General features: G+C 51.8%; 1 protein-coding gene across 2 annotated transcripts in view; it reads left to right on the top strand.

Moving 5' to 3' along the window:
* The first annotated feature begins 22 nt into the window (after positions 1-22).
* Positions 23-12,689, top strand: part of SLC66A2 (solute carrier family 66 member 2) — a 57,304-nt gene continuing 44,637 nt past the window's right edge. For both annotated transcript variants that reach the window (XM_047794164.1, XM_047794163.1), the window contains exons 1-3: positions 23-104; positions 507-846; positions 6,630-6,763. In XM_047794164.1, coding sequence (XP_047650120.1) covers positions 644-846; positions 6,630-6,763 — 337 coding nt within the window. In that variant the 5' untranslated portion in view covers positions 23-104; positions 507-643. The remainder of the gene's footprint in view (positions 105-506; positions 847-6,629; positions 6,764-12,689) is intronic.

Below are 12,689 nucleotides of genomic sequence, written 5' to 3'. Positions count from 1 at the left end.
CCGGCGTGGGCGGAGCCACGTATTATGACGTCACGTCGAGGAGCAGTCTGGCACTCCGACTGACAGACAGACGGAGGACTGACCGCCTGGAGCGGACCGTTCGGGTGAGGCTTGGCGGGGTGCGCCGATCGCGTGGACGCGGGCGCCGCGCTGGGTTCGTCCTGCGTGGGGGGCGGACGGCCCCCGGACTGAACCTCCACCTCGGGCCGGACTCCCGGGCAGTGTGCGCCCCCTTGCCCCTTTCCCCCATCCTCCATCCCTAGGCTGCGCTACCCCCTCTCTCAGAACCGAGCCCCAACGCTGGGCGGTGCGCCCCGCGCCTCTGTTTTCCCAGCGGAGGCGGGTGTGCGCGCCGAGGGCTCCCGGAGTCACGCGTGTCCGAGGAGGGGGTCGTGCCTCAGAGGTGCGCCCAGGGCGCTTCCTGGGCCTGGGGCCATCCCTGCCGAGTGCGGCCCTCGGCCTTGAGGCCCTTTCCGAGTCCTTTACCCGGTTTCTTCTTTTGCCAGGCTCCCACGGTGCAGAATTGCCCGGGATGGCGGCGGCGTGTGGGGGTGACAGGGCTCATGCCAGGAGCCCGTGAGCGCTGAGGGAGCTTGGGCCAGGTGGACGGCAGCCTGCCCGCAGGGCCACACAGGCGTTCGAGATGGAAGCAGAAGGCTTGGATTGGCTTTTGGTCCCGCTGCAGCAGCTGGTTTCCTGGGGGGCCGCCGCGGCCATGGTCTTCGGCGGGGTGGTCCCTTACATTCCGCAGTATAGGGACATCCGGAGGACTCAGAATGCGGAGGGATTCTCTACCTATGTGTGTCTGGTGCTCCTGGTGGCCAATATTTTACGGATACTCTTCTGGTAAGTTGGGGGGCTTTCTTACTGTGGTAGTGCGCCCAGAGAGGTGACTTTCTCCTCGGAGTGAGGCGAGGGAGGTGGGATTGTCTGTACTTCCTAAGAAGGAGCTGGTGAAATGGACGGAGAAAAATGGTGGATTGGAGCGGAGCATCTGAAACAATCTCAGATCTGTGTCTTCATTTTCTGTGGCTCAGGCATTCATCAGATTCTCCCCCAGGGCCTTCTCTGTGGGGCTTCCCCCTAGGCCTGGGCCCCTGCCTTGGGGAGGTGCTGGGCGGGGGTGGGGGTGGGGGAGAGAAAACGAAGTGACAGTAAGGGAAGGTGATCAGCATAGGAAGGACTAACCTGTCCCCTCCAGGCTGCCTTGGAGGGCGTCACTACCAGCCTCCCCTGTTGGGTATGTAGGTTTTTTGTTTGGCTGCCCCAGGGCATGTGGAGCTCCCAGGCCAGGGATCAGATCCAAATGGTGGCCTCGAACTCAGCCACAGATGTGACGACGCTGGATCCTTAGACCACTGTACAGGGCGGGGATTGAACCCATGTCCCAGTGCTCCCAAGATGCTGCGGGTCCCATTGCACCACAGCGGGAACTCCTGTTTGTTTTTTAAATAGTAAGTCAATTTTTCTGGGTAATACTTAAGAGACTATTTTTTCCTGCTCCTCCCAGTTCTACTTCCTCTTATCATCTGCATTCTGGTGAGGAACTCAAAGTTAATTTTAACAGCTGTTGAAGCCAGACATGATTGAGAGGGTGTGTTTTCAGAGGTCTTGTAGCCTCATTCTAAGGCCAAAGAAGTTTTCAACTTTCCTTCTTGCCAAATGGTTCCAGGTCCCTCTATTAGCACAGACAGTGAGGGCTGCCTGGGTAAGAGGAGGGACAAGGGCTAGGGCAGCTAGTGTCCAGAGTGCTGCTTCTGGCTCTTCCTTTTGACCTTTTGGTCACTATTGGAGTAATCCTGCCTTTTTGCTAATTGATTTTGAAGTCCACCTTACTGAGGTATGATTTATATGAAATGAAATCACCTATTGCAAGTGTGCAGTTTGAGGAGTTTTGGCAGCTGTTCCCTCTGTGGTTATCAGGAGGTGAGTCCCCTGAGTCCAGAAGCCCTCTAGCTCCTTCACCTTCTGTCTGCCTGGCCCCTGGCAGCCTGTGGTCACTTTCACCTTGTTTTTGCTCCTTCTGGGGTTTTCAAAGGTGAGCTGGTGAGTCCACCCTCCTCCTGGGAGAATATGTCACGCTGAGCTTTGGCTCTGGGCCTGTACTTCTGAAAAAGGGGTCAGATGGTGCTCATTTTTGTTTGCCATAAGTTAAAAAACTGCATTTTGAAGATTCCTCCTTTCCCTTTGGCTGAGGGCAGCAGTCAGCAGCTGCCTCAGGACGTGCCCCTTCCCTTCTCTCATCAGGTCTCAAACTGTAATTGTGTGTAACACTGCTATTAACCTGAGCACCCCTAGGTTTGTGTGCACCCTGGAGGGTAGTGAGCACACTGGGGGTCCACTCCTGGGAGCTCACAGTGTTAGGTTGGGAAGCAGATTTCCTTTAGGCTGTGGGAAGTTTCCTCCAGTCTGTGGAGGAGGATTGCCTGAGGTTGGACTGCCTTATGGGAAAATAGTTCCTTTCAGAAGTCTTCCCACCCCCAGTATACTTATCATTCAGAATTGCAAAAAGAAAATAGAATACCTAATCTACATCTAAATATATAGTTTGGAGAAATTAGAAATTAAACCAATTTCTTTTTTTCTTTAAATTTTTCTTTTATAGCCATACCTGTGGCATATGGAAGTTTCTGGGCCAGGGGTGAATCCTATGCTGCAGTTGTGGCAACACCAGATCCTTTAACCCCACTGTGCCAGGGTTTGTCAAACCTGCGCCTCTGCAGTGACCTGAGCTGCTGCAATTGGATTCTTTTTTTTTTTTTTTTTTGGTCTTTTTTGGGGCAGAACCGGCGGCATATGGAAATTCCCAGGCTAGATGTCAAATCAGAGCTGTAACTGCCAACTTATACCACAGCCATGGCAACACCAGATCTGAGTCATATCTGTGACCTATACCACAGCTCACGGTAACACCAGATCCTTAACCCACTGAAAGGGGCCAGGAATTTAACCCGCATTCTCATGGATCCTAATCGGGCTTGTTAACTACTGAGCCATGACAGGAACTCCTGCAGTTGGATACTTAATCTACTTTGCCACAGTGGGAACTCCTTAAGCTAGTTTCTTGGATGCTGCCTCTCAGTGCTTCTGGATTTTACTGGTATTTGGACTGTGAGCTCTGTCTCCACTGCAGGTCCTGAGCCTTTGGGAGTCTTTGGTGTATTCTGAGCTTTGTTCACTTGTGAGTCTATTTCTGCATGTCTGATTGCTCCTTTCCCATAGAGTCAGCTTCCTGAGCTATCCTGGGTCACTTCAGGGGTTCACTGGCTACAGTGTGAACCTGCAGAGCTGCCTTCAGCCAGAATTCCAGAAGACAGGAATAGGATGGGAAGAAGGGAAGACTGGCAGAGGGCGCTAGTCTCTCCTCCAGGGTCTCTCTGACTTGGGGATGTGCTATCTCTGACTTGCAACAAATACATGCTTTCCTGTCCCCCTGGTTCCACAGTCCCACTGCTCTTCGGGCGATGCATATGCTCCCATTTCTTCCTTTCTCTGGAGCTTCCGAAGCTCCTACTCCCGGGTCCCCTCCAGGCTTCATAGGTTAACAGCCCATCTGATTTAATAGCTTTTTTGAGGGTTTCCCATGAGCCAGGCATTGGGCTGGATGCTGCAGGGTTAACACTTCAGCAGGAGTGCTGCATGCATGTACCAGCCACACTTATATGCGTTATGGGTGGTGGGGGAGGGGAGAGCACAGACTAGGGGCTGTGATAGACTCTGGTGAGATGGGACCTGGATCTACACTAGAAAAGTGGTGGAGTTAGAAGAAATGAAGACTGCGTTTCCCAAAGCCATCTGGGGATGCAGTCCTCAGAATTCCAGTCTGCCTGGCAAGCCTTGGGGTGAGGCGTGAGAGTGGTCAGCAGGAGGAGTTGACCACACTGTACAAACCCTGGGTTTCTGAAACTCAGGGAACCCTAATACCTTTATTTCTTACGATTCTTACCATACATTTGCAGAACCAGCATTCAGCAGATCATACAAAATGCTGATGTGCAGATTTGGTCTTTGTGGTGGCAGAAGCCAGGAGAGTTTGTAAAGCAGAAGTGGGGGGGAGGAGGCTAGGCTGTCTGGACTGTGTGGTGGGGTCTCCTGACCCAGAGCCTCCTGCATTCACAGATCTCAAGCCGGGTTCCTATCTGGTCAGAGATTGGTAGCATTGTCCCAGAGACACGTCAATACTATATCAGACATGTGGTAACATTGTGTCAAAGATGTGACATTGTTTGGAGAGGTAGTGACACTGTATCAGAGAGGTAGTGACAGCCTGCTACTCAGGGCAGTCAGGGCACTGGGGAGTAGGTACACAGCTCCTCTTCCATTGGAGCTTTTCTCTGCTACTTAGAAGATGCAGAGAAGGTATTCCCTGTGGAAACTCATGCCCAAGCTTGGTGTGTGTCCCCTGGGAACAAGACATGTTTGCTGGGATCATGGAGCACCTGCTTAGACCCTTGGACCAGCTCCTCTGAACAGCAGGCCTGCATTTGACTTGTGGGCTGTCCCATTGTTTGTAGCAGAAGAGGCTGTGCAAGCTACGCTCTCAGGACAGGAGAGAAAAACTTGCTCTGTGACATCCCTGCCAGCACAGACTATTAGCATTAGAGGAAGAAGATGTTTAACTAATTTGATCAGTAAAAAGTGGCGTCTTTCTATTTTAACTAGCTTTTAAAAATTACTAATAATGTTGAACTTTGTTTCATGTTTACTTTGTCCCTTGTATATCTTTTTTTTTTTTTTTTCTTATTTGCTTTTTAGGGCCGCACCCACTGTATATGGAGGTTCCCGGGCTAGAGGTAGACTCGGAGCTGTAGCTGCCGTCCTACACCACTGCCACAGCAATGCAGGATTTGAGCCACATCTGTGACCTACGCCACAGCTCACAGCAACACTGGATCCTTAACCCATCATGCCAGGCCAGGGATTGAACCTGTGTGTCCTAGGGTTCCCAAGACACTGCCGATCCCTTTGTGCCACAGCAGGAACTCCTCACCTACCTTGATTTTTGGTGTGTTGTATAAGGGGAAGCACAAACTTTCATATTTTTCCCCAGTTTTTCTAGTCACTCATTGTTTCTGTTGGATATTTAAAAAGTGGAAGTGGCATTTATTATCTAATAGCCAAAATCTCACATCTTCAGCCCAGGCTTTTTGAGCTTGGTGTGGGGAGTCCCCAGACTCATTTATTGTGAGGCCCACTGCTCCTGACTCCCCAGTCTGACACAGAACCTTCTCTGTCTCCCTTTCTGACCTTCACCTACAGATAAGTCGGTCCCCAGGGTCAACCAGGTAACCAGTGGGGACTAGTTCCTAGAATTGGCTTCAAATATTCTCAAACAGTTGTGGGGGTTGTATCCGCATTTTACAGAAGAGATGAAATTCAGAGGTGATGGGTCACAGCATGAGAGCCAAGGGGGCAGTGTATGTGTGTGGCCCCAGCAGCCAGCTCTCAGTGACTTCCCCCACCCCCCCACCTTGGAGGGACACGGGTGAGAGAGAGGCAAGCAGGAGGTGGGCTAGATGGTTGTCTCCATGTCTCCTCATTTCCAGGAGATGCTGGGAGGTCAGACGCCATCCATGACCTCCTGACTTTGGCTTGTGGCCCCCAGCTCAGGTTTGGGGATACCTGTCAGGCCACACTGGGGGTCCCCACTGGATCTTTTTTCCAGAGCAGCCAGGCTGGAGGGGCTGGTTCTGCAGGCTCACAGTGGCCTGGATTGAGTGCCATGGCCCAGGATCCTGGTGGCAGAGTTGGAGAACCCCGGCCAGTGCGTAGAGAGCAGTGCTCTTGTCAGCTCCTGGAGCCTGGGCTCTGGGGTGGGCCTAGCTGGTGCCCATCACTGGATCGTGGTTCTGGGGTGGGCCTAGCTGGTGCCCATCACTGGATTGTGGTTCTGGCTTCCAGGAGCTTTTGGTCAAGTTGGTAAGATGTTCAACACACTGGACAGAGTCAGCAGGAAGGCCTGGGGGCCTGTGGCTGGGAGAGCAGGTGGGAGCTCAGAAGAGAGTGGACATGGAGGCCTGCAGGGCTCAATGAGGCCGGGGTCAGGGGTCAGGGGTCAGGTGGGCAGGGTGCCCCCACTGCCTTCTCCTCTTCTCAGGTGAGGGGAAGTTTGGTGCCTGGCCCCCTGCTGCTCTGCTCACATTGGGGACTGTGCTGGCCTGATGACCCCATTCCCCACAGGCAGGAGGCAGGGCTGCTGTCATTCCCTGGACTTGGGAACAAGTCTTGTTGGTCTAAAACCTGGGCTTCTCTTTTGGTGGCAGCTGTGTCTCTGAAGGAGAGTGATGGACACCTGGCCGTGCTTGGGGGGTGGTCAGGAGACCCACCCACACCCCATCAGTGGCCTTGGGAGGGTCCCAGTGGTTCCTGGGGCAGCGTTTGGGATAAGCTCTGCACATGTTTCTGAGGGGTCCCCGGGCTGTGGGTGTGGTGGAGGCCCAGGTCGGGCTGTCCTCCAGTGCTCTCGGCCCCTCCCCTAGCCCTGTCCCACCATAGATTCAGGAGACCTGGGCGGCCAGTGCCTCGGGTCCATGGTGGTCTGAGACCCTCCCTGGGCTGCTTGGGATGGGGCCCTGGGGTCCCTGATTGGGTCTGGGTGGCCTCCCTGATACCATGGCCTCTTTCCCCAGGTTTGGAAGGCATTTCGAGTCACCGCTGCTCTGGCAGAGCGTCGTCATGATCCTGACCATGCTGCTGATGCTGCGGCTGTGCACTGAGGTCCGCGTGGCCAATGAGCTGAATGTGAAGCGCCGGTTCTTTGCAGGTTGGTGGATGGCAGCTTTGGGGATGAAGCCCAGGAGCTCAGCAAGAAAAACTGGAGTTCAAGGGCAGATAAGGGCCGCCTTCATCCAGTGTCATCTGACCAGCTTTTGTTTTACCAGGTGGTGTTGGCACCTGTCACCAACACCCATGTTTCTGGGTTGTTAGGTGACTCGACATTGTATAATGGGAAGCACTTCCAGGCAGTAGTTCTCCAAAACTTGGGCAAGTTGTTAATTGTGCTTAGTGTGCCCTTCCCTGTGTGATTATATTGGACCCTAAGTCAGGGCAGGAGGTGCGGTACTGCTGGTCTGTTTCTGGCTTGATCAGGCTGGAAGCAGATGCTTCCTGAGCAGGCAGTTTTATCTGTGACCTTGTGTGTGGCTCGTGCCTTTACGTTTTTCCATCTCCCCAAGGCTGAGTCACCAGGGTCTTTCTCACATATGTTGTTAAACATTAACCCGATGTCATGCCTTGTGGGCCTGGGATGAGCATGTAGGGTCATGGGCTCAGGCAGGACAAATCCCACTCTCAGCCCAGGCTTTTTGGTGGCTGGGGAAATAAAAAATACCATTCCTGGTTTTGTCTTTGAAAGTAGCCTTTCTGAGCTGATATTCTGTTTGAACCTGCAGGCTGGTGGGCTTCTCTATGAGGGAGGGCTGATGCCGAACTCCTGGGTTTTTCTAATTAGTAAATCTAAGACAGCTTTCACTTTGACTTTGGGATTGTGTGTGTGTTCAGTCTCAGCTGTTGCTTAGCTGTTTGTTTAGCCCTGGGCTTCCTGTGGACTTGAGGGCTTGGTGGCCTATTTTTTTTTTTTCCCTTTTGTGTGAATCTTTTCCTCCTGTGTAGCTTCTGTTTTTAGAGGGAGATGGGTATATGCTAATTTCAGTCTTTGTAGAAAATAGGTCAGCCTCAGCTCTGATGAGTAGCCTGGACCAGTTAGTGTCACTTAGACTATAAAGGTGACCACCACTGTTCCTGGGGTGTTTTGGTATTTTCTCCTCTATTGACGCTGACCTCGTGGCTGTGACTCGGGGAATTACAGAGGTGGTGCTGGCTGTATTACTGCTCTTACCTTGAAAGCAGGGCTGTTGTAACCTGGGTCTTGAGGTGAGGTGAGGGTCTTGAGTCTCTGAGGTGAGGGCTTACTCTTCACATGACTCCTGCCCCCAACCTCCTGTGTAGTTTGGTGCCAGATCTTAGCCAGCTGCAGCGTGGGGCATGTGGGGGTCAGTGGCATTCATCCTCCCAGCCTGGAGGGGACCCTGGTGCCCTGGTTGCTCATGTTCCTGCCTTGGGCTCTATACTGTGAGGCCAGGCTGGTGACCTTGTGTGAAACTGTGTGGGCTGCAATGGGGTAGATGACCAGACACAGCAGGTGTGGGGTCTCCCAGTCACAAGGCAATGGCTGGTCTGCTGGAGGGCCGTCGTTCCTTGGTTTGTGCCTGCTGGCTGCCCTGGGGCCTCAGGGAGAGGCTTCTCCTAAACACCGCCCCTCCCCAACCCTGGCACAGGCTGAGAGTTTGAAAACTTAATACTCGAATCCAGATCAGACTTAGATAGTTTGGTGTCTACTATTTATGAGATGCACAGGTCCCAGCATCTTCCTTAGAGAGGCTTTCAATGAATGTGTGGAGTCATTTCCTCTCATTTGTCAGAAGCGGGACAGTGGGCTGTGAAAAAGCCAAGTGGTTAGGCTAGGAAGTTATGAGAGCCCATGGGCTGCTGTGCTGTGGCCCTGTTGTGGCAGGTGGCCAGCCTCCACTTCCTGGAGGTTTCAGCTGAGGCCCTGCCCAGGATGCCCCAGCTCAGGAGGCCGACTTCCTGGAGAACTGACTGTGCATGTTAAAATAACTCACAGGAAGCTTTTGAGTAGCTCTGTTTCATGTTCTCATAAGATGGTCAGGCAGCCTAAAACAGATTGAAATGTTTCCAGCTGTCATTATAGAGGTGTTCAATTTTCAAGGTCACCAATTCAGCTTGAAAGTTAAGATTGAAGAAACGTAGGTGGTATTAAAGAGAAAAAAGCAGGTGACTTAAAAAATTAGATATCTAATTTGTTGTCTGAAGAGCTCATGCCCATTGTAGACATTTGGGGGAAACAGGAATGTGATGTGAAGTGAAAAGCTTTCCATCCACTGCCCAGAGGGGACCACCTTCAATTTTTTTATTTATTTTTCCAGTTTTTTCTTTTTTCCAGTCTGTCTCCTATCACACAAAATTGGGATCATTTTCAAAATTAGTATCAAACATTTTATTTATTTATATTTAAACTTTTTTTAAATGGTGGAACCTGCAGCATATAGAAGATGCTAGGCCAGGGAATGAATCTGAGTCACAGCTGTGGCAACATCAGATCTTTAACCCACTGCGTGGGGCCAGGGATCTCGAAGCTGTGCCTCTGCAGTGACCTGAACTGCTGCAGTTGGATTCTTAACCCAGTGTGCCACAGCAGGAACTAGTCTTTCCTTTTTGACTTTCACTTTTTATTGTGGAGAATTTTAAATGTATAAAAGTAGGGAGAGTAGCATAACAGAGCCCTATGTGGGACCCTAACCCCTCTAATAGTTTCTTCCAGAGCCTCTTCATATCCTCCTCTTGTAGTTTCTGAAGCAAATCCCCGGTGTATTCTATTTGTAGGTAGTTTGTAATGTATCTGTAAAGGATAAGGACAGTAAGAAAACATAACACGATACCATTATCACCCATAAGAAATCAATGGTTTCTTATTATCAAGCCACTCTGTGTGTCAGTTTCTAGCTGTTTCACCCAATTCCTAACTTTTTGGCCAGTTTGTTTCTTTAAGTCAGGATCCAGTTATAGACTTCTCACTGTGATTGGTTGATATCTTTTTGTTGATGTTGATTTGTCTTTTTTTTTTGTCTTTTTGCTATTTCTTGGGCCGCTCCCGCAGCATGTGGAGATTCCCAGGCTAGGGGTCTAATCGGAGCTGTAGCCACCGGCCTACACCAGAGCCACAGCAACGCGGGATCCGAGCCGCGTCTGCAACCTACCACAGCTCACGGCAACGCCAGATTGTTAACCCACTGAGCAAAGGCAGGGACTGAACCTGCAATCTCATGGTTCCCAGTCGGATTCGTTAACCACTGCGCCACGATGGGAACTCCTGATTTGTCTTTTTATTTTGGCCATGCCTGCAGCAGGTGGAAGTTCCCACACCAGTGATCAAGCCCACGCCATAGAATTGACAATGCTGGATCCTTAACTGCTAGCTAACAGGGAACTCCTTGTCTTTTTAATCTCTAGGTTCCCCTTTAACTCTCCTTTCTCCTTGGAACTTTGTTGTTGAAACCGGGTCATTTGCTCAGAGCTGTGTGCTGGAGCAGCACAAGCAGCACCTGGAGCAAGTCAGAGGCACAGCATCTGGATGTAATCAGGCTGCTGAGCCATATCTGTCTGGGATGCTCTGTAAAGAACATTTTAAAAGATAATTGGATCCAGGATGGTCTTTTATTTTTGCAAGACTGTTGTGTTCTTCCTACAGGAGGCACAGCCATCAGGTGGCTTCTCTGGATGGTGGCAGCCACGGTGACCAGTGCCCAGTCCCGCTAGTCACAGGCCTTCCAGCACTGATACTCTGTCTGTCTCTGCTTCTCTAGAGAAGCTTTCCCATAAGCACTGTTCGATTATCCAGCATGGATGGGGACCTTCCTGTGTTTCACGTGGTCGAAGCCCCTTGCCCCGCATGGCCATCAGGAGCCTCTGCAGTCAGCTCTTGACCCTTTGGCATAGTGGTCTCATGGCCCCTGACCTTGGAGTGATAAGATGGTCTGAGCACGCCATCCAGTTCCCTGCCCCAGGCCCAGAATCAGCCATTTCTCCAAGGAGCCTGGTCTGGACATGGCATTTGGAGGCCCCAGCCTGGGCCCTGGGACAGCTGTTGGATCGGGGGTGGTTTGTGGCTTTTCCGATGGACGGAGCAGGGAGGTTTTCTGGAAATGAAGCGAACCCTCCTGATCTGTCCCTTTGTGGAGCCTGGTCCTGCTCTGATCTTGTGCTCACAGCTCTTGGACCCAGGAACAGCAGAACTTCTTTGCTGCTCGCTTCCCTTTCGGCTCCGTGGTGATGAGGCTGCACTGATGGCAGGTCACTGGAAAGTCATCTTGCTGGGGGTGGGGGGGTTCCTCAGTCATACATGCTTCATGTTCCTGTGCTGTTCAGCCACTAGGAATAGTGCCTCCTGATGGGAGTGCCAACTGGAGACACACCTGCTTTCCCATTTTATTTGGGAAAGAAATTCATCTGAGCCTTGAGGTCAGGTGGTTGAATTCATCTGACATTTGCCCCAAATCTGAAAACTTTGCTGGAGTTGCCTTGGAAGCTGGCTCGGGGTGGGGGTGACTGCCAATGGGGATAGGTTTCTTTGTGAGGTGATGAAAGTGTTCTAAAAGTCCATGGTGTGATGGTTGCACAACTCTGTGAATATACTAAAAACCATTAAGAGAATGAAATTTTATGGTATGTAGTTATGTCTCAATGAAGCCATAGAAATATTGGGTGGGGAGGGTCACATACCATTATGAGCATGGAGGCTGAGGACCCCTTTCCCCAGGAAAATGTTTATCCACAAACCATATGCATCTTCAAGGGTTTGTTGGTGTCCTGGGCTGTCAGGTTATAAGTCTTGCGCCAGTCCTACCTGCGGCCTCAGCACTGAGCCAGGGCTTCTATATCTATGTTGCCTGGACAACGGTAATCATCCCTCCTGGTTCCCTGGTCATCCTGTGTCCCATCTGTAACCACCGCCCCCCCGCCACTACGCTCAGCCCCAGGTGGTCTCTCCTGGACCCACCCTGTCCTCTGGCCACCCTCCCTCTGTCTCTCTCCTCAATTGTGTCTGGGTTGCTCCTGGCCCTTGGCTCCACCCCAGCTGGGTGCTGCCAGAATGTCCACACATGGCTGCCTCATGTGGCCTGGTTCAAGGGGAGCATCTGAAGGAGAACTGGGTGTATGCGATATCTTTTTAAAGGTTTAGTCTTGGAGACCTTGCGGCATGGCTTCTGCAGACAGGAGCAGTCTCAGGCCACACAGTCAAGGGGGCACAGAAACTGGCTCCTGGTCCAAGGGAGGGAGCTTGAGGCAAGTGTAGAAACATTGCTGGGGTCATTTTTGAACATTAGCCTGGCCCAGCACAGGGGGTCAGTACAGGATTGCTGTCTCTCAGCTGCAGAACTCATCCCCCCCACGTCTGTCCTCACAAAGATGTCTTTCTAAAATGGAGATCTGATTGAAGTGCTTTCCAGCCAAGCAGTCTGTGTAGGAAGAGTTCTGTGTGGAATGGGATCTCCCACCCTGAACCAGCTCACCCAGCCCCCTGCGGCCCCTCCCCCTCCAGAAGGGAAGCACAGGAGTAGCAGAACTGAGCACTCACTCCTACAGCCCCCTCCCCCAACTTCTCTCTTTTTTGGGACTTCAGCCTTTAGAGGAGGTGCCAGTAAATGGTGAAATTGGTCTGAATCAAAGAGAAGCAAAAAGCTGAGAAAATTTAACCAACTCTGGGTGGTCAGAACCCAGCAGGTCCAGGAGGGTATTGGGGAGGAAGGCAGGTGAGGAGAAAAGAGGGGACTGAGGTTTGTGTTGGTTTATAAAACCCTCCAGCTCTGTCCTAAGCAGCACCAGCCATCCGCAGGTCCAGGCAGCAGGTCTCATATTTGCTTTGAGCTGATTAGTGGTAAAATTGCCATTTTTGGGACCATCTACACTGCCCGGGGCAGGTGACACAAAACCTTTGATCTGTCTTTGCTCTCTGATCTTCTTTAACCATCCCCCACCCTAGACCCCATCTGCAGGTGCAACCCACCTGAAGGTGCTCTGGCTGTGTCTTCCAGGGCCTCAGGCTGCTGTCCTGCAGTGGCCCAGACTAGGGAGGTCTCAGGTGAGGGGGATTTTGGGGGGGCGAGGTGCCT

This window comes from Phacochoerus africanus, chromosome 8 (assembly GCF_016906955.1).
Source record: "Phacochoerus africanus isolate WHEZ1 chromosome 8, ROS_Pafr_v1, whole genome shotgun sequence".
NCBI classification, from domain to species: Eukaryota; Metazoa; Chordata; class Mammalia; order Artiodactyla; family Suidae; genus Phacochoerus; species Phacochoerus africanus.
The sequence above is the reverse complement of the archived record's forward strand: the minus strand, read 5'-3'. Positions and strand labels throughout refer to the sequence as shown.